The 22500-nt window shown below is 49.3% G+C and overlaps 1 protein-coding gene across 1 annotated transcript in view; it reads left to right on the top strand.

The window, feature by feature from the left end:
- Positions 1-22500, top strand: part of map3k7cl (map3k7 C-terminal like) — a 35289-nt gene that overhangs the window by 10862 nt on the left and 1927 nt on the right. The window contains exons 3-4 of the mRNA XM_036968108.1: positions 1935-1993; positions 10901-11016. Coding sequence (XP_036824003.1) covers positions 1935-1993; positions 10901-11016 — 175 coding nt within the window. The remainder of the gene's footprint in view (positions 1-1934; positions 1994-10900; positions 11017-22500) is intronic.

The raw sequence follows: 22500 nt of genomic DNA, 5'->3' as shown, positions 1-22500 counted from the left end.
CCACTCCTCTCCTCATCCACTCCACTCCTCCTCCTCTCCTCCTCTCCTCCCCTCCTCCTCTCCTCCTCTCCCCCTCTCCTCCCCTCCTCCTCCACTCCTATCCTCCTCCACTCCTCTCCTCCTCTCCCCCTCTCCTCCTCCACTCTTCTCCTCCTCTCCCTCTCTCCTCCTCTCCCCCTCCACTCCTCTCCTCCTCCACTACTCCCCTCCTCGTCTCCTCCTCTCCTCCCCTCCTCCTCTCCTCCTCCCCCCCTCCCCTCCTCCTCCACTCCTCTCCTTCTCTCCTCCTCTCCTCCTCCACTCCTCTCCTCCTCTCCTCCTCCACTCCTCTCCCCCTCTCCTCCTCTCCCCCTCCACTCCTCTCCTTCTCTCCTCCTCCACTCCTCTCCCCCTCCACTCCTCTCCTCATCCACTCCTCTCCTCTCCTCCTTTCCTCCCCTCCTCCCCTCCTCCTCTCCTCCTCTCCCCCTCTCCTCCCCTCCTCCTCCACTCCTCTCCTCCTCTCCCCCTCTCCTCCTCTCCCCCTCCACTCCTCTCTGTATCTGTCTTTCTCTGCATCTCCCTATCTCTCGCACACACAGTGTTGCGTCATCCAGTGTGAAGTAGTCAGACTGTAGTCAGTCAGACAGTGTTAGTGTGTTATGTTGTCATTAGACTGTAGTCAGTCACAGTGTTAGTGTGTTATGTTGTCATTAGACTGTAGTCAGTCAGACAGGGTGTTATGTTGTCATTAGACTGTAGTCAGTCAGACAGGGTGTTATGTTGTCATTAGACTGTAGTCAGTCAGACAGTGTTAGTGTGTTATGTTGTCATTAGACTGTAGTCAGTCAGACAGTGTCAGTGTGTTATGTTGTCATTAGACTGTAGTCAGTCAGACAGTGTAGTGGTCCCTTAGGGTGCAGCTCACCTTACACACCAGGTGTAGTGGTCCCTTAGGGTGCAGCTCACCTTACACACCAGGTGTATTACCTGGAGGAGGAGGGGGGAGAGGAGAGGAGGGGGGAGAGGAGAGAGGAGAGGAGGGGGAGAGGAGAGAGGAGAGGAGCAGGAGAGGAGAGGAGGGGGAGAAGAGAAAGGAAAAGAGGGGGATAGGAGCAGGAGAGAGGAGAGGAGGAGGAGGAGGGGGAGATGAGAGGGGAGAGGAGCAGGAGAGAGAAGGGGAGGGGGAGAGGAGAGAGGAGAGGAGGGGGAGAGGAGAGAGGAGAGGCGCAGGAGAGAGGAGAGGATTACATTACACTGTAGTCTCAGCTATGAAATACACGTCTGGTCAACAACGCAAGTCCCCGTTCCCACGTTCCAAACGGCTCCCTATTCCCACGTTCCAAACGGCTCCCCGTTCCCACGTTCCAAACGGCTCCCCGTTCCCACGTTCCAAACGGCTCCCCGTTCCCACGTTCCAAACGGCTCCCCGTTCCCACGTTCCAAACGGCTCCCCGTTCCCACGTTCCAAACAGCTCCCCGTTCCCACGTTCCAAATGGCTCCCCGTTCCCACGTTCCAAATGGCTCCCCGTTCCCACGTTCCAAACGGCTCCTCGTTCCCATGTTCCAAACGGCTCCCTATTCCCACGTTTCAAATGACTCCCTATTCCCACGTTCCAAACGACTCCCTATTCCCACGTTCCAAACGACTCCCTATTCCCACGTTCCAAACGACTCCCTATTCCCACGTTCCAAACGGCTCCCCGTTCCCACGTTCCAAACGGCTCTCCGTTCCCACGTTCCAAACGGCTCTCCGTTCCCACGTTCCAAATGTCCCACATGACTCTGTTCTGATAGTTCACTATATAGGGATTAGGGTGTCAGTTGGCTCACATAGACTCTGTTCTGGTCGTTCACTATATAGGGATTAGGGTGCCAGTTGGCACACATGGACTCTGTTCTGATTTAACACTTATTAACCAGTTGATGCTCTTTGTCTCCTTTCTTCAATCAGAGTTAAAAGATGTGGAGGAGTCAGCGCCGCCTTTCCCTGATCTGGAACACAGACTGCAGGTAATAGGAGGAGAGGAGAGGAGAGGAGAGGAGTGGAGAGGAGAGGAGAGGAGAGGAGAGGAGAGGAGAGGAGAGGAGAGGAGAGGAGCAGGAGAGGGGAGAGAGGAGAGGAGAGGAGAGGAGAGGAGAGGAGAGGAGAGGAGAGGAGAGGAGAGGAGGGGGAACAGTGAGGAGAGGAGAGAGGAGAGGAGAGGAGGGGAGGGGAGGGGAGCAGTGAGGAGAGGAGAGGGGAAGAGGAGCAGTGAGGAGAGGAGAGAGGAGAGGAGGGGGATAGGAGCAGGAGAGAGGAGGGGAGGAGGAGGGGGGAGAGGAGAGAGATAAAGGAGAGGAGGGGGATAGGAGCAGGAGAGAGGAGGGGAGGAGGAGGGGGAGAGGAGAGGGGAGAGGAGGGGGATAGGAGCAGGAGAGAGGAGGGGAGGGGGAGGGGGAGAGGAGAGATGAGCAGGAGAAAGAAGAGGGAGAGGAGCAGGAGAGAGAAGAGGAGGAGGGGGGAGAGGAGAGGAGAGGAGAGGAGAGGAGGGGAGGGGGAACAGTGAGGAGAGGAGAGAGGAGGGGAGGGGTAGCAGTGAGGAGAGGAGAGAGGAGGGGAGGAGGAGCAGTGAGGAGAGGAGAGAGGAGGGGAGGGGAGGAGGAGCAGTGAAGAGAGGAGAGGAGAGGAGAGGAGAGGAGAGGAGAGGAGAGGAGAGGAGAGGAGAGGAGAGGGGAAGAGGAGCAGTGAGGAGAGGAGAGAGGAGAGGAGGGGGATAGGAGCAGGAGAGAGGAGGGGAGGAGGAGGGGGGAGAGGAGAGAGATAGATGAGAGGAGGGGGATAGGAGCAGGAGAGAGGAGGGGAGGAGGAGGGGGAGAGGAGAGGAGAGGAGAGGAGAGGAGAGGAGAGGAGAGGAGAGGAGAGGAGAGGAGAGGAGAGGGGAAGAGGAGCAGTGAGGAGAGGAGAGAGGAGAGGAGGGGGATAGGAGCAGGAGAGAGGAGGGGAGGAGGAGGGGGGAGAGGAGAGAGATAGAGGAGAGGAGGGGGATAGGAGCAGGAGAGAGGAGGGGAGGAGGAGGGGAGAGGAGAGGGGAGAGGAGGGGGATAGGAGCAGGAGAGAGGAGGGGAGGGGGAGGGGGAGAGGAGAGATGAGCAGGAGAAAGAAGAGGGAGAGGAGCAGGAGAGAGAAGAGGAGGAGGGGGAGAGGAGAGGAGAGGAGAGGAGAGGAGAGGAGGGGAGGGGGAACAGTGAGGAGAGGAGAGAGGAGGGGAGGGGTAGCAGTGAGGAGAGGAGAGAGGAGGGGAGGAGGAGCAGTGAGGAGAGGAGAGAGGAGGGGAGGGGAGGAGGAGCAGTGAAGAGAGGAGAGGAGAGGAGAGGAGAGGAGAGGAGAGGAGAGAGGAGAGGAGCAGTGAGGAGAGGAGAGAGGAGAGGAGGGGAGGAGGAGCAGTGAGGAGAGGAGAGGAGAGGAGAGGAGGGAGAGCAGTGAGGAGAGAGGAGAGAGGAGAGGAGAGGAGGGGAGGGGGAGCAGTGAGGAGAGGAGATGATAGAGGAGAGGAGGGGAGGGGGAGCAGTGAGGAGAGGAGAGGAGAGAGGAGTGGAGGGGAGGGGGAGCAGTGAGCAGAGGAGAGGAGAGGAGAGGAGGGGGAGCAGTGAGGAGAGGAGAGGAGAGAGGAGGGGAGGAGGAGCAGTGAGAAGAGGAGAGGAGAGGAGAGAGGAGAGGAGAGGAGGGGGAGCAGTGAGGAGAGGGGGGAGGAGGAGCAGTGAAGAGAGGAAAGAGAGGAGAGGAGGGGAGGGGGAGAAGAGAGGAGAGGAGAGGAGGGGGAGCAGTGAGGAGAGGGGAGAGAGGAGAGGAGGGGAGGAGGAGCAGTGAGGAGAGGAGAGAGGAGAGGAGGGGAGGAGGAGCAGTGAGGAGAGGAGAGAGGAGATGAGGGGAGGAGGAGCAGTGAGGAGAGGAGAGAGGAGAGGAGGGGAGGGGGAGCAGTGAGGAGAGGAGAGGAGAGGAGAGGAGAGGAGAGGAGAGGAGAGGAGAGGAAAGGAGAGGAGAGGAGAGGAGAGGAGAGAGGAGAGGAGGGGGAGCAGTGAGGAGAGGAGAGAGGAGAGGAGGGGAAGAGGAGCAGTGAGGAGAGGGGAGGAGGGGGCGTAGTAAGATAGTCCTCATATCTATTGATAGTCGGGGCTGAGAATAGCTGCTGCTGTTGCACTGAAGGATGCAATACCCATAGCATTAGACTGAATAGGACAGACATTATCACTATGATATGTTCTGTAGGACAGACATTATCACTATGATATGTTCTGTAGGACAGACATTATCACTATGATATGTTCTGTAGGACAGACATTATCACTATGATATGTTCTGTAGGACAGACATTATCACTATGATATGTTCTGTAGGACAGACATTATCACTATGATATGTTCTGTAGGACATACATTATCACTATGATATGTTCTGTAGGACAGACATTATCACTATGATATGTTCTGTAGGACATACATTATCACTATGATATGTTCTGTAGGACAGACATTATCACTATGATATGTTCTGTAGGACAGACATTATCACTATGATATGTTCTGTAGGAATGACATTATCACTATGATATGTTCTGTAGGACAGACATTATCACTATGATATGATCCTAGATAGATCATAATGAATACGCTTTGTGGATAAGGGTTGGGGTCTGTTTTAATTTAAATTCAAGTCAATTCAGAAAGTAAACCAAATTCCAATGTTCCTCTTTGAAAAGCAGGTAAGAGAAATTACCATTTCAGTCTACTTCCTGAATTGACTGGAATTGAAATGGAATTGAACCCAAACCTCTTGTGGATGTTGGCCGAGCCCTGTGTGGATACTGTAATGCGACACTACATTAATCCACTAGAGGGCAGCAGATAGTAGGGATCTTTGGAGGGGGCGGGGGAAGATAAGGTGTTGGTCGTGTTTAATTGGGGGAGGACGGGCTCGTGGAACGGTATGCCATTCCATTCGCTCCGTTCCAGACATTATTATGAGCCGTCCTCCCCTCAGCATACTCCACTTGTTTGAGTGGTAAGCCGAAAGTAGCAGACTGTAGTCGAGGAGTAGAGCTGGGGAAGGTAAATAAGTACCTACAGCAATTCGGCCAAGTTCTGCTGTTTCTAGGAAACACGACAATTACCAGACATGGTATTTAACCTTTGTTACTGCCGATGAAGTGGATGCTAATCGGAAATTCCTACACGAAGCTGATCAACACGGTCCAAGATATAAGTATCCCAAGCATTTACAAAACTTGTTTTGTATTTTGATGTTTTTCTAAAAATATAACCATGATTGATTGGATAGGCTACTAGAATGACAACATATAGGTGTTTCAACAGGTGTAGTAGACCTTACAGTGAAATGCTGAATACAACAGGTGTAGTAGACCTTACAGTGAAATGCTGAATACAACAGGTGTAGGTAGACCTCACAGTGAAATGATGAATACAACAGGTGTAGTAGACCTCACAGTGAAATGCTGAATACAACAGGTGTAGTAGACCTTACAGTGAAATGCTGAATACAACAGGTGTAGTAGACCTCACAGTGAAATGCTGAATACAACAGGTGTAGTAGACCTTACAGTGAAATGCTGAATACAACAGGTGTAGTAGACCTTACAGTGAAATGCTGAATACAACAGGTGTAGTAGACCTTACAGTGAAATGCTGAATACAACAGGTGTAGTAGACCTTACAGTGAAATGCTGAATACAACAGGTTTAGTAGACCTCACAGTGAAATGCTGAATACAACAGGTGTAGTAGACCTTACAGTGAAATGCTGAATACAACAGGTAGACCTTACAGTGAAATGCTGAATACAACAGGTGTAGTAGACCTCACAGTGAAATGCTGAATACAACAGGTGTAGTAGACCTTACAGTGAAATGATGAATACAACAGGTGTAGTAGACCTTACAGTGAAATGCTTACTTACAGGCTCTAACCAACAGTGCAAAATAGGTCAACAACAGGTAAAGAAATAAAACAACAGTAAAAAGATTGGTGCTCCGGTACCACTTGCCATGTGGTAGTAGAGAGAACAGTCTATGACTGGGGTGGCTCGGGTCTTTGACAATTTTTAGGGCCTTCCTCTGACACCTCCTGGTGTAGAGGTCCTGGATGGCAAGCAGCTTAGCCCCAGTGATGTACTAGGCCTTTCACACTACCCTCTGTAGTGCTTTGCAGTCGGAGGCCGAGCAATTGCCATACCAGGCAGTGATGCAACCGGTCAGGATGCTCTCGATGGTGCAGCTGTAGAACCTTTTGAGGATCTCAGGACCCATGACAAATCTTTTCAGTCTCCTGAGGGTGAATAGGCTTTGTCGTTCCCTCTTCACAACTGTCTTGGTGTGTTTGGACCATTCTAGTTTGTTGGTGATGTGGACACCAAGGAACATGAGGCTCTCAACCTGCTCCACTGCAGCCCCGTCGATGAGAATGGGGGCGTGGCTCGGTGCTCCTTTTCCTGTCGTCCACAATCATCTCCGTAGTCTTGGTTACGTTTTTGAGGGAGAGGTTGTTATTCTGGCACCACACGGCCAGGTCTCTGACCTCCTCCACAATATAGGCTGTCTCGTCGTTGTTCAGGCCTACCCCTGTTGTTTCTGCAGCATGTGGGATATTCTCAGTTGTGTGTGTCATTACTTCATGTCCTGGTACCTTCCTCATTATTATTTGTGATTGTGCAACATGGTATTGTATCAGACGTGATTTAAATGGAGTTCACAAAGAATCTTTCTGTATTGTTTGCATCACTGCAGCCTGTTGTGCATTCCTTACATTCTCAACTCTTTTACGGGCTCCCGAGTGTCGCAGCGGTCTAAGGCACTGCATCTCTAGTGCTAGAGGCGTCACTACAGACACCCTGGTTCTGATTCCAGGCTGTATCACAGCGGTCTAAAGACACTGCATCTCTAGTGCTAGAGGAGTCACTACAGACACCCTGGTTCGAATCCAGGCTGTATCACAGCGGTCTAAAGACACTGCATCTCTAGTGCTAGAGGAGTCACTACAGACACCCTGGTTCTGATTCCAGGCTGTATCACAGCGGTCTAAAGACACTGCATCTCTAGTGCTAGAGGAGTCACTACAGACACCCTGGTTCTGATTCCAGGCTGTATCACAGCGGTCTAAAGCACTGCATCTCAGTGCTAGAGGCGTCACTACAGACACCCTGGTTCTGATTCCAGGCTGTATCACAGCGGTCTAAGACACTGCATCTCTAGTGCTAGAGGCGTCACTACAGACACCCTGGTTCTGATTCCAGGCTGTATCACAGCGGTCTAAAGCACTGCATCTCAGTGCTAGAGGCGTCACTACAGACACCCTGGTTCTGATTCCAGGCTGTATCACAGCGGTCTAAAGACACTGCATCTCTAGTGCTAGAGGAGTCACTACAGACACCCTGGTTCGAATCCAGGCTGTATCATAACCGGCCGTGATTGGGTGTCCCATAGTGCGGAGCACAATTGGCTCAGCGTCGTCCTGGGTTTGGCAGGTGTAGGCCGTCATTGTAAAATAATAATTTGTTCTTAACTGGACTTGCCAAGTTAAAAAAAAAAATGTAATGTTGTTTTTGTCAGTAAGCATGTGAAGAACAGAATGGGATTCAATCTCATGAAGGACAAAACACTCTGTTCAGAACAGGATTACACACCTACACCAGTTACTGGGTAAACTATATGAACAGCATTAGACTATATAGACCAGTTCACATTAGTTACTGGGTAAACTATATGAACATGATTAGACTATATAGACCAGTTCACATTAGTTACTGGGTAAACTATATGAACAGCATTAGACTACACACCTAGGTGGATAACAACCAACGATAGGTGGCAACATCAACCCTTTAGGAGCATGTAGTGCCTTTGGCTTCAAAAAAAAAAACAATAGAAGGTTGTCTCCCACAATGCTTTGGTTCCGACTTCAAGTTTAGAGTTCCGACTTAAAATTTTAGAGTTGACTTCAGTCGAAAGTTCATAAACCTTTGATCAAATGGTTGTTGTAAAGGTCATACAGTCGACATATAGACAGACTCAAGCAGACCATTTTTTTATACCCATAATGCAACACATATTGAAAAGGCTGTGAGTGAGCGTGCTCCAGGTAATGAAGTTTAGAGCGTGCTCTAGGGATGGGAGGGGAACGTGTGACGAGGAAAGAGCTGTGTGAGCTACCTCTGCTCTCTGCGACTCGATGTGAAAGCAAAAGTCCAGATCACATAGAAAATAGGTCAGGCTACATCAGACCAGTCTCACTGAGAACAATGTCTTTCTGTCTATGCTTTATTTCAGTGTATATGTCCTATTCCATCACTGGAGGACTGGAGTTGGGCTGTTAGGGGGACTGGAGTTGGGCTGTTGGGGGACTGGAGGAGGGCTGTTGGGGGGACTGGAGTTGGGCTGTTGGGGGACTGGAGGAGGGCTGTTAGGGGGACTGGAGTTGGGCTGTTGGGGGACTGGAGGAGGGCTGTTGAGGGACTGGAGGAGGGCTGTTGGGGGGATTGGAGTTGGGCTGTTGGGAGACTGGGGCTGGGCTGTTGGGGGACTGGGGTTGGGCTGTTGGGGGGACTGGGGTTGGGCTGTTGGGGGACTGGGGATGGGCTGTTGGGGGACTGGGGTTGGGCTGTTGGGGGGACTGGGGTTGGGCTGTTGGGGGGACTGGAGGACTGGGGGAGGGCTGTTGGGGGACTGGAGTTTGGCTGTTGGGGGACTGGAGTTGGGCTGTTGGGGGGACTGGAGGAGGGCTGCTGGGGGGACTGGAGGACTGGAGGAAGGCTGTTGGGGGGGACTGGAGATGGGCTGTTGGGGGGGACTGGAGATGGGCGGTTGGGGGGACTGGAGGAGAGCTGTTGGGGGGACTGGAGGAGGGCTGTTGGGCGACTGGAGGACTGGAGATGGGCTGTTGGAGGGACTGGAGGAGGGCTGTTGGGGGGACTGGAGTTGGGCTGTTGGGGGGACTGGAGGAGGGCTGTTGGGGGGACTGGAGTTGGGCTGTTGGGGGGACTGGAGGAGGGCTGTTGGGGGGACTGGAGTTGGGCTGTTGTGGGGCACTGGAGGACTGGAGTTGGGCTGTTGGGGGGACTGGAGATGGGCTGTTGGGACTGGAATTGGGCTGTTGGGGGGACTGGAGTTGGGGGGACTGGAGGAGGGCTGTTGGGGGGACTGGAGGAGAGCTGTTGGGGGGACTGGAGGAGGGCTGTTGGGGGGCACTGGAGGACTGGAGTTGGGCTGTTGGGGGGACTGGAGATGGGCTGTTGGGACTGGAATTGGGCTGTTGGGGGGACTGGAGTTGGGGGGACTGGAGGAGGGCTGTTGGGGGGACTGGAGGAGAGCTGTTGGGGGGACTGGAGATGGGCTGTTGGGACTGGAGTTGGGCTGTGTGGGGGACTGGACTTGGGCTGTTGGGAGGACTGGAGTTGGGCTGTTGGGAGGACTGGAGTTGGGCTGTTGGGACTGGACTTGGGCTGTTGGGGGGACTGGAGGACTGGAGATGGGCTGTTGGGACTGGACTTGGGCTGTTGGGGGGACTGGAGGACTGGAGATGGGCTGTTGGGACTGGACTTGGGCTGTTGGGGGGACTGGAGGACTGGAGATGGGCTGTTGGGAGGACTGGAGTTGGGCTGTTGGGAGGACTGGAGTTGGGCTGTTGGGGGGACTGGAGTTGGGCTGTTGGGGGACTGGTGGATGGCTGTTGGCGAGGACTGGAGTTGGGCTGTTGGGGAGGACTGGAGATGGGCTGTTGGGGAGGACTGGAGATGGGCTGTTGGGGGGACTGGAGGACTGGAGATGGGCTGTTGAGGGGGACTGGAGTTTGGCTGTTGGGGGGACTGGAGTTGGGCTGTTGGGGGACTGGAGTTGGGCTGTTGGGGGACTGGAGTTGGGCTGTTGGGGGACTGGAGTTGGGCTGTTGGGGAGGACTGGAGATGGGCTGTTGGGGAGGACTGGAGATGGGCTGTTGGGGGGACTGGAGATGGGCTGTTGGGGGGGACTGGAGGACTGGAGATGGGCTGTTGGGAGGACTGGAGATTGGGGGGACTGGAGTTGGGCTGTTGGGGGGACTGGAGTTGGGCTGTTGGGGGGCCTGGAGATTGGGGGGACTGGAGTTGGGCTGTTGGGAAACTGCTGTAGGCGGTGCCTCCCTGTATGTCACTGATGAGAGAATCAGTCTGGGCCTCTGCATTGTGTGATAGGTGTGTTAACATGATCTTATCTGTTCTCTTCTAGATGGTGTGAGGGTTAGGAGGGGTTAGGGGGGTTTGGGTTAGGAGGGGTTAGGGGGGGGGGGGGTTAGAGCTAGGAGGCGTTAGGGATAGGAGGGGTTACGGTGGGTTATGGTGGGTTAGGGTTACGGTGGGTTACGTTGGGTTATGATGGGTTACGGTGGGTTAGGGTTACGGTGGGTTAGGGTGGGTTAGGGTTACGGTGGGTTACGGTGGGTTAGGGTTACGGTGGGTTAGGGTTACAGTGGGTTATGATGGGTTATGGTTACGGTGGGTTAAGGTTATGATGGGTTATGATGGGTTATGATGGGTTATGGTGGGTTAGGGTTACGTTGGGTTATGATGGGTTACGGTGGGTTAGGGTTACGGTGGGTTAGGGGGGGGGGTTATGATGGGTTAGGGGGGGGGGTTAGAGCTAGGAGGTGTTAGGGATAGGAGGGGTTTGGGTTTGGATGGGTTAGGAGGGGTTAGGGTGTGTTAGGAGGGGTTTGGATGGGTTAGGAGGAGTTACGGTGTGTTAGGAGGGGTTAGGGTGTGTTAGGAGTGGTTAGGGTGTGCTAGGAGGGGTTAGGGTGTGCTAGGAGGGGTCAGGGTGTGCTAGGAGGGGTTAGGGTGTGTTAGGAAGGGTTAAGGTGTGTTAGGATGGGTGACATGATCTTATCTGTTCCCTTCTAGCCGGTGTCTCCCTGCTCCTCTCTGAGAGAGTCAGTCCAGGTTTACAGGGACCACTGTAGGATGGCCAAGGAGTTCCACCAGGTCAAACACCAGATCTCGCTGCTCGAGGACCGCAAGTAAATCACTGTCCATACAACTTTACTGATCACGGAAATCACACATTCATTTCTGGAGACCCCCATCCCAAATCTAATGACCCCACCCCACCCCAAATCTAATGACCCCACCCCATATCTAATGACCCCACCCCAAAACTAATGACCCCACCCCAAATCTAATGACTCCACCCCAAAACGAATGACCCCACCCCAAAACTAATGACCCCACCCCATCCCAAATCTAATGACCCCAACCCAAATCTAATGACCCCACCCCATCCCAAACCTAATGACCCCATCCCAAACCTAATGACCCCATCCCACCCCAAACCTAATGACCCCACCCCAAACCTAATGACACCACCCCATCCCAAATCTAATTACCCCCCCATCCCAAATCCAATGACCCCACCCCATCCCAAATCTAATGACCCCACCCCAAATCTAATGACCATACCCCAAATCTAATGACTCCACCCCATATCCAATGACCCCACATCATCCCAAATCTAATGACCCCACCCCAAATCTAATGACCCCACCCCAAATCTAATGACCATACCCCAAATCTAATGACTCCACCCCATATCCAATGACCCCACCCCATCCCATATCCAATGACCCCACCCCATCCCAAATCTAATGACCCCACCCCATATCTAATGACCCCACCCCACCCCATATCCAATGACTCCACCCCATATCCAATGACTCCACCCCATATCCAAGACTCCACCCCATATCTAATGACTCCACCCCATATCCAATGACTCCACCCCATATCTAATGACTCCACCCCATATCCAATGACTCCACCCCATATCTAATGACTCCACCCCATATCCAATGACCCCACCCCATCCCATATCCAATGACCCCACCCCATATCCAATGACTCCACCCCATCCCAAATCTAATGACCCCACCCCATATCCAATGACCCCACCCCAAATCTAATGACACCTTAAAATCTGTAAATGTAGTTATTTATATTGACAAATACACTTCAATTCCCATTGTCATCTTTCCCATCAAAATGAATAGAACCAATTAATACATTTAACACAATAAAATTAAATAAATAAAACAATTCTCAAAAAAGGTTGTACATTGTCCCATACAATAATCTGTAGTCTTATCTGCTCTATTATTTTTCTAAATGTGGCGACCCCGCTGTAATTCCCCGGTTACCCCAATTTTTAATACCACTGCTTTTACAGGGATAGTTGAATACGTGTGGTTTATGGTTTAGTGGGGTACAGTAGCTATGTTACTGGTGCTGTAATCCAGGACATTGAGGTACATGTTACTGGTGCTGTAATCCGGGACATTGAGGTACATGTTACTGGTGCTGTAATCCAGGACATTGAGGTACATATTACTGGTGCTGTAATCCAGGACATTGAGGTACATGTTACTGGTGCTGTAATCCGGGACATTGAGGTACATGTTTACTGGTGCTGTAATCCAGGACATTGAGGTACATGTTACTGGTGCTGTAATCCAGGACATTGAGGTACATACTACTGGTGCTGTAATCCAGGACATTGAGGTACATGTTACTGGTGCTGTAATCCGGGACATTGAGGTACATGTTACTGGTGCTGTAATCCGGGACATTGAGGTACATGTTACTGGTGCTGTAATCCGGGACATTGAGGTACATGTTACTGGTGCTGTAATCCGGGATATTGAGGTATATGTTACTGGTGCTGTAATCCGGGACATTGAGGTTCATGTTACTGGTGCTGTAATCCAGGACATTGAGGTACATATTACTGGTGCTGTAATCCAGGACATTGAGGTACATATTACTGGTGCTGTAATCCAGGACATTGAGGTACATGTTACTGGTGCTGTAATCCGGGACATTGAGGTACATATTAGTGGCATTGTAATCCAGGACATTGAGGTACATATTACTGATATTGTAATCCAGGACATTGAGGTACATATTACTGGTGCTGTAATCCAGAACATTGAGGTACATATTACTGGTGCTGTAATCCGGGACATTGAGGTACATATTAATGGTGCTGTAATCCGGGACATTGAGGTACATATTAATGGTGCTGTAATCCGGGACATTGAGGTACATGTTACTGGTGCTGTAATCCGGGACATTGAGGTACATATTACTGGTGCTGTAATCCGGGACATTGAGGTATATATATTACTGATATTGTAATCCAGGACATTGAGGTACAGTGGGGCAAAAAACTATTTAGTCAGCCACCAATTGTGCAAGTTCTCCCACTTAAAAATATGAGAGAGGCCTGTAATTTTCATCATAGGTACACTTCAACTATGACAGACAAAATGAGAAAAAAAAATCCAGAAAATCACATTGTATTTTTTATGAATTTATTTGCAAATTATGGTGGAAAATAAGTATTTGGCAAGATTTCTAGCTCTCACAGACCTGTAACGTCTTCTTTAAGAGGCTTCTCTGTCCTCCACTCATTACCTGTATTAATGGCACCTGTTTGAATTTATCAGTATAAAAGACACCTGTCCACAACCTCAAACAGTCACACTCCAAACTCCACTATGGCCAAGACCAAAGAGCTGTCAAAGGACACCAGAAACAAAATTGTAGACCTGCACCAGGCTGGGAAGACTGAATCTGCAATAGGTAAGCAGCTTGGTTTGAAGAAATCAACTGTGGGAGCAATTATTAGGAAATGGAAGACATACAAGACCACTGATAATCTCCCTCGATCTGGGGCTCCACGCAATATCTCACCCCGTGGGGTCAAAATGATCACAAGAACGGTGAGCAAAAATCCCAGAACCACACGGGGGGACCTAGTGAATGACCTGCAGAGAGCTGGGACCAAAGTAACAAAGCCTACCATCAGTAACACACTATGCCACCAGGGACTCAAATCCTGCAGTGCCAGACATGTCCCCCTGCTTAAACCAGTACATGTCCAGGCCCGTCTGAAGTTTGCTAGAGAGCATTTGGATGATCCAGAAGAAGATTGGGAGAATTTCATATGGTCAGATGAAACCAAAATAGAACTTTTTGGTAAAAACTCAACTCGTTGTGTTTGGAGGACAAAGAATGCTGAGTTGCATCCAAAGAACACCATACCTACTGTGAAGCATGGGGGTGGAAACATCATGCTTTGGGGCTGTTTTTCTGCAAAGGGACCAGGACGACTGATCCGTGTAAAGGAAAGAATGAATGGGACCATGTATCGTGAGATTTTGAGTGAAAACCTCCTTCCATCAGCAAGGGCATTGAAGATGAAACGTGGCTGGGTCTTTCAGCATGACAATGATCCCAAACACACCGCCCGGGCAACGAAGGAGTGGCTTTGTAAGAAGCATTTCAAGGTCCTGGAGTGGACTAGCCAGTCTCCAGATCTCAACCCCATAGAAAATCTTTGGGGGGAGTTGAAAGTCTGTGTTGGCCAGCAACAGCCCCAAAACATCACTGCTCTAGAGGAGATCTGCATGGAGGAATGGGCCAAAATACCAGCAACAGTGTGTGAAAACCTTGTGAAGACTTCCTGCCATCCAGGACCTCTACACCAGGCGATGTCAGAGGAAGGCCCTAAAAATTGTCAAAGACCCCAGCCACCCTAGTCAAAGACTGTTCTCTCTGCTACCGCACGGCAAGCAGTACCGGAGTGCCAAGCCTAGGTCCAAGAGGCTTCTAAACAGCCTCTACCCCCAAGCCATAAGACTCCTGAACAGCTAATCAAATGGCTACAGAGACTATTTGCTTTGTGTGTCCCTGAAGTAAATGTAATTCGAATTTCCAAAATGATATAGTCTAATTGGCCTACTCCTTCCTGTCTATACATAAATAAAATGAAATCATTCAAAATAGGCTACTAAAGCACAGATGTGGGATTCCCGAGTGGCGCAGCAGCAGTGCTAGAGGCATTACGTTTTCACTATGGTATTCCTATTAATAACTTCCAGTGTAGTGAGAGAGACTTTATCACAGTGCTACGTCATACTGGCTGGACCTCTGTCTGCTTGAATGCCAATAACTCAGATACATCACTCAAGAGATGCACAAAAATATTATAACGTTCAAAATGGTTGAACCTTTCCTTTAATACGAGGAAAGTTGAGAAATAAATATAGTAGGCCTAGCCTATAGAAAGCTGATGGGATCCTCCTCTTTTTAGTAGAGGCCATCACTCTGTTTTCTCACGCAATTGCACAGCCTATAGAAATGTTGCGCAACATGAGCTCATTACTTCTCATCGAGTATATGATTTGATTTCCGAATACAATTGCATTGATGTCAGAGTGATTAGAGGGACAATAGAGTGCTGAGTACCAGGTCATTAGCGACCAGCAGTTGCCAAGTTTGCTAGGCGACTAATGATCATCATCAAATTCAGAGCACAGTTTAGGGTTAGGACTCAGGAGGGTTAGGACTAGGGAGGGTTAGGACAAGGGAGGGTTAGGACTAGGGAGGGTTAGGACAAGGGAGGGTTAGGACTAGGGAGGGTTAGGACTAGGGAGGGTTAGGACTAGGGAGGGTTAGGACTAGGGAGGGTTAGGACTCAGGAGGTTTAGGACTAGGGAGGGTTAGGACTAGGGAGGGTTAGGACTCGGGAGGGTTAAGACTAGGTAGGGTTTGGACTAGGGAGGGTTAGGACTAGGGAGGGTTAGGACTCGGGAGGGTTAGGACTAGGAAGGGTTAGGACTAGGGAGGGTTTGGACTAGGGAGGGTTAGGACTAGGGAGGGTTTGGACTAGGGAGGGTTAGGACTAGGGAGGGTTAGGACTAGGGAGGGTTAGGACTAGGGAGGGTTAGGACTAGGGAGGGTTAGGACTAGGGAGGGTTTGGACTAGGGAGCGTTAGGACTAGGGAGGGTTTGGACTAGGGAGGGTTTGGACTAGGGAGGGTTTGGACTAGGGAGGGTTAGGACTCGGGAGGGTTAGGACTAGGGAGGGTTAGGACTAGGGAGGGTTAGGACTTTGGAGGGTTAGGACTAGGGAGGGTTAGGACTCCCAGATGTGGCTTTCCAGTTATCTAGAATGTTTCATTACCGGAGAAGAGAGGATGTTGAGGAGAGATGGGTTGGAACATGGTTTGACAGCTGCTATCGGATCCTTATATATTCCATCCCAAAAATCGAGCCGACGATACAGAAATACAAGGCATCAATCCAATTATAGATATATGCAAATCAAGGCTATGTGATAATGGGGTATGGAGATATATGCAAATCAAGGCTATGTGATAATGACGTATGGTGATATATGCAAATCAAGGATATGTGATAATGGAGTATGGAGATATATGCAAATCAAGGCTATGTGATAATGACGTATGGTGATATATGCAAATCAAGGCTATGTGATAATGGAGTATGGAGATATATGCAAATCAAGGCTATGTGGTAATGACGTATGGTGATATATGCAAATCAAGGCTATGTGATAATGGGGTATGGAGATATATGCAAATCAAGGCTATGTGATAATGACGTATGGTGATATATGCAAATCAAGGCTATGTGATAATGGAGTATGGAGATATATGCAAATCAAGGCTATGTGGTAATGACGTATGGTGATATATGCAAATCAAGACTATGTGATAATGGGGTATGGAGATATATGCAAATCAAGGCTATGTGGTAATGAGGTATGGTGATATATGCAAATCAAGGCGGTGTGATAATGACGTATGGAGTGATGTGCTAATTAATGCTGTTAATTAAACACTAGGTGGTGCCATTATGTCAAAAGGCAACAATGTTGTTAAAGATGCAGTTTCACTACCGAGTTCTGTACGGTCTACCGCTTTAGGTTACAACATGCTGTTAAAGGTTAATAATGACACCTGTGAAAACTTGAGAATTGTGGCACAGGGATTTACACTGAGATAGAAGACGAGGTTGTATATTAGTTTAGATATTGAGTAAAATATCAGAGAAGACGAGGTTGTATATTAGTTAAGATATTGAGTAAAATATCAGAGAAGACGAGGTTGTATATTGGTTCAGATATTTGGGTAAAATGTCGGAGAACACGAGGGAAAAGGTAGACAAGTTTTCCATAGATTTAATTTCCCTCCCTGAGGTTCCATAGGAGGAGTTTTTCATAGATTTAATTCCCCTCCCCTGAGGTTCCATAGGAGGAGTTTTCCATAGATTTAATTCCCCTCCCTGAGGTTCCATAGGAGGAGTTTTTCATAGATTTAATTCCCCTCCCTGAGGTTCCATAGGAGGAGTTTTTCATAGATTTAATTCCCCTCCCTGAGGTTCCATACGAGGAGTTTTCCATAGATTTAATTCCCCTCCCCTGAGGTTCCATAGGAGGAGTTTTTCATAGATTTAATTCCCCTCCCCTGAGGTTCCATAGGAGGAGTTTTCCATAGATTTAATTCCCCTCCCCTGAGGTTCCATAGGAGGAGTTTTCCATAGATTTAATTCCCCTCCCTGAGGTTCCATAGGAGGAGTTTTTCATAGATTTAATTCCCCTCCCCTGAGGTTCCATAGGAGGAGTTTTCCATAGATTTAATTCCCCTCCCCTGAGGTTCCATAGGAGGAGTTTTTCATAGATTTAATTCCCCTCCCTGAGGTTCCATAGGAGGAGTTTTTCCCAGGATGAGGCATGTTGGCGATGTGCAGGGGCAAAAGGAAGCCTCCTACATGCACTGTGGGAATGCCCGGTTGTGCACCCCCTATGGGACAAAGCCTTGCAGTGCATGGGAGATGGCCTTGGCGGCAGGTAGCCTAGGGGTTACAGTGTAGAGGTGACAGGTAGCCTAGTGGTTAGAGTGTTGGACTAGTAACCAAAAGGTTGCAAGTTCAAATCCCCGAGCTGGTACAAATGTGTCGTTCTGCCCCTGAACAGGCAGTTAACCCACTGTTCCTAGGCCGTCATTGAAAATAAGAATTTGTTCTTAACTGACTTGCCTAGTTAAATAAATGTTTTTTTTGTTTAATGAGTTGATTATTTTTGAAAGCTGTAATTTGTATTTATAAAATACTCTTCTGTACAATATTATTGATAGCTGTTCACCATATTGTGGCCCCCTTTCACCATACATTGGTATCAGTCTGATGGCACTATGGTGTGATAAGAGCGGCTGCTACATTAACAACACTGAGTATACAAAACATTAGGAACACCTAATTTTGAGTTGGTCTTGAAAAAGATGGGTCAACACTGCAAATATTGACTCTTTTGCATCAACTTCATGTAATTGTCAATAAAAGCCTTTGACACTTATGAAATGCTTGTAATTATACTTCAGTATTCCTTAGTAACATCTGACAAAAAATATCCTAAAGACACTGAAGCGGCAGACGTTGTGAAAATTAACATTTGTGTCATTCTCAAAACTTTAGACCACGACTGTATACACTGATATGAAGTAGAGTTAACACGTGACATCAATAAGAGATCATAGCTTTTCACCTGGATTCACCTGGTCAGTCTGTGTCAAGAATGAAAGAGCAGGTGTTCCCCGATGCTTTTATCTGGATTCACCTGGTCAGTCTGTGTCAAGAATGAAAGAGCAGGTGTTCCCCGATGCTTTCACCTGGATTCACCTGGTCAGTCTGTGTCAAGAATGAAAGAGCAGGTGTTCCCCGATGCTTTTCACCTGGATTCACCTGGTCAGTCTGTGTCAAGAATGAAAGAGCAGGTGTTCCCCGATGCTTTCACCTGGATTCACCTGGTCAGTCTGTGGCAAGAATGAAAGAGCAGGTGTTCCCCGATGCTTTTCACCTGGATTCACCTGGTCAGTCTGTGGCAAGAATGAAAGAGCAGGTGTTCCCCGATGCTTTCACCTGGATTCACCTGGTCAGTCTGTGTCAAGAATGAAAGAGCAGGTGTTCCCCGATGCTTTTCACCTGGATTCACCTGGTCAGTCTGTGTCAAGAATGAAAGAGCAGGTGTTCCCCGATGCTTTCACCTGGATTCACCTGGTCAGTCTGTGTCAAGAATGAAAGAGCAGGTGTTCCCCGATGCTTTCACCTGGATTCACCTGGTCAGTCTGTGGCAAGAATGAAAGAGCAGGTGTTCCCCGATGCTTTCACCTGGATTCACCTGGTCAGTCTGTGTCAAGAATGAAAGAGCAGGTGTTCCCCGATGCTTTCACCTGGATTCACCTGGTCAGTCTGTGGCAAGAATGAAAGAGCAGGTGTTCCCCGATGCTTTCACCTGGATTCACCTGGTCAGTCTGTGTCAAGAATGAAAGAGCAGGTGTTCCCCGATGCTTTCACCTGGATTCACCTGGTCAGTCTGTGTCAAGAATGAAAGAGCAGGTGTTCCCCGATGCTTTCACCTGGATTCACCTGGTCAGTCTGTGTCAAGAATGAAAGAGCAGGTGTTCCCCGATGCTTTCACCTGGATTCACCTGGTCAGTCTGTGTCAAGAATGAAAGAGCAGGTGTTCCCCGATGCTTTTATCTGGATTCACCTGGTCAGTCTGTGGCAAGAATGAAAGAGCAGGTGTTCCCCGATGCTTTTATCTGGATTCACCTGGTCAGTCTGTGTCAAGAATGAAAGAGCAGGTGTTCCCCGATGCTTTCACCTGGATTCACCTGGTCAGTCTGTGTCAAGAATGAAAGAGCAGGTGTTCCCCGATGCTTTCACCTGGATTCACCTGGTCAGTCTGTGTCAAGAATGAAAGAGCAGGTGTTCCCCGATGCTTTCACCTGGATTCACCTGGTCAGTCTGTGTCAAGAATGAAAGAGCAGGTGTTCCCCGATGCTTTTATCTGGATTCACCTGGTCAGTCTGTGGCAAGAATGAAAGAGCAGGTGTTCCCCGATGCTTTTATCTGGATTCACCTGGTCAGTCTGTGTCAAGAATGAAAGAGCAGGTGTTCCCCGATGCTTTCACCTGGATTCACCTGGTCAGTCTGTGTCAAGAATGAAAGAGCAGGTGTTCCCCGATGCTTTTCACCTGGATTCACCTGGTCAGTCTGTGTCAAGAATGAAAGAGCAGGTGTTCCCCGATGCTTTTCACCTGGATTCACCTGGTCAGTCTGTGTCAAGAATGAAAGAGCAGGTGTTCCCCGATGCTTTTATCCAGAGTGACAGTGCATTCAGCTGATAAACAACAACATATCACAGTCACAGTCAAGTAAGGTGTTTTTTTGTAACAGCCACTGAGAATGTTGTTGCTGTTCGGGACGATTTCAAGTATTTTTATTAAATACAATACTTTGCTAAAGTATCGTAGATTTTTATTTCGATACGTTAGTCTTTTTTGGGGGCAACTTTGTAGTTGTATTTTTGTATTTTCTGCCTATCGATATATATATATATATATATAGTATATATATATAGTATATATATATATAGTACAGTGCTATGGTGTACAACACAGTGTTTATCATCAAGCACACATATTCATGGCGAACCTGGTGATGAGAACTGCAGTGCAATGCAACACCTCTTACGGATATTACAGTATTACACAAGAAGATGACACATCATGTGTGACTGGTCTGAAAGACTGGTTAACTGTAAACACCCCTGCAGACGTTGAGACTGATCCCAGACCTGTATGTAGGTGTGTGTGTGAGAGAGAGAGAGAGAGTTGGAGAGACAGAGAGAGAGAGAGTTAGAGTGAGTGAGAGAGAGAGAGACAGAGACAGAGACAGAGTTGGAGAGACAGAGAGAGAGAGAGTTAGAGTGAGTGAGAGAGAGAGAGACAGAGACAGAGACAGAGTTGGAGAGACAGAGAGAGAGAGAGTTAGAGTGAGTGAGAGAGAGAGAGACAGAGACAGAGACAGAGAGAGAGTTGGAGAGACAGAGAGAGAGAGAGTTAGAGTGAGTGAGAGAGAGAGAGACAGAGACAGAGACAGAGAGAGAGTTGGAGAGACAGAGAGAGAGAGTTAGAGTGAGTGAGAGAGACAGAGACAGAGACAGAGAGAGAGTTGGAGAGACAGAGAGAGAGAGAGTTAGAGTGAGTGAGAGAGAGAGAGACAGAGAGAGAGTTGGAGAGACAGAGAGAGTTAGAGTGAGTGAGTGAGAGAGACAGAGACAGAGACAGAGAGAGAGTTGGAGAGACAGAGAGAGAGAGAGTTAGAGTGAGTGAGAGAGAGAGGAGCCGAGTGTTTAGGATTGCAACACCTGCTCTGCCTCACATGTTGGCACAAAAACACCCACACACATTCAAACAGAGACACCGATATACGATATGTTCTATCCTCGTAGGGACCTCAAATGAATTTACTTTCAAAATCCTATTTTCCTTAACCCCTCACCCCTTAACCCCATACCCCTAACCCCTCACCCCTTAACCCCATACCCCTCACCCCTTAACCTTAACCCTAACCCCTCACCCCTTAACCCCATACCCCTCACCCCTTAACCTTATCCCTAACCCCTCACCCCTTAACCCCATACCCCTTAACCCTAACCCCTCACCCCTTAATCTTAACCCCATACCCCTTAACCCTAACCCCTCACCCCTTAACCTTAACCCTAACCCCTCACCCCATAACCCCATACCCCTAACCCCTCACCCCTTAACCCTAACCCCTCACCCCTTAACTCTAACCCCTCACCCCTTAACCCCATACCCCTCACCCCTTAACCTTAACCCTAACCCCTCACCCCTTAACCCCATACCCCTCACCCCTTAACCTTATCCCTAACCCCTCACCCCTTAACCCCATACCCCTTAACCTTAACCCTAACCCCTCACCCATTAACCTTAACCCCATACCCCTTAACCTTAACCCTAACCCCTCACCCCTTAACCTTAACCCCTCACCCCATAACCCCATACCCCTAACCCCTCACCCCTTAACCCTAACCCCTCACCCCATACCCCTAACCCCTCACCCCTTAACCCTTAACCCTAACCCCTCACCCCTTAACCCCATACCCCTTAACCTTCCCCCTAACCCCTCACCCCTTAACCTTAACCCTAACCCCTCACCCCATAACCCCTAACCCCTCACCCCTTAACCCCATACCCCTCACCCCTTAACCCTAACCCCTCACCCCTTAACCCTATACCCCTCACCCCTTAACCCTAACCCCTCACCCCTTAACCCTAACCCCTCACACCTTAACCCCATACCCCTCACACCTTAACCTTAACCCCCTCACCCCTTAACCCTATACCCCTCACCCCAATTCAAACCCTAATTGTATACCTAACCCCTAAACTTAGAATAGCCTTTGTTCTCATGGGGAGAATTTCCCCCTTGTTTAACTACCTATATCCTTTTGTGGACTTCTGGGGATTTTAGGTCCCCACAAGGATAGAAGAACCAACACACACACACACACACACACACACACACACACACACACACACACACACACACACACACACACACACACACACACACACACACACACACACACACACACACACACACACACACACACACACACACACACACACACACACACACACACACACACACACACACACACACACACACACACACACACACACACACACACACACACACACACACACACACACACACACACACACACACACACACACACACACACACACACACACACACACACACACACACAC

Source organism: Oncorhynchus mykiss, chromosome Y, assembly GCF_013265735.2.
Source record: "Oncorhynchus mykiss isolate Arlee chromosome Y, USDA_OmykA_1.1, whole genome shotgun sequence".
NCBI classification, from domain to species: Eukaryota; Metazoa; Chordata; class Actinopteri; order Salmoniformes; family Salmonidae; genus Oncorhynchus; species Oncorhynchus mykiss.
This window is presented reverse-complemented; position numbering and strand designations above follow the sequence as displayed.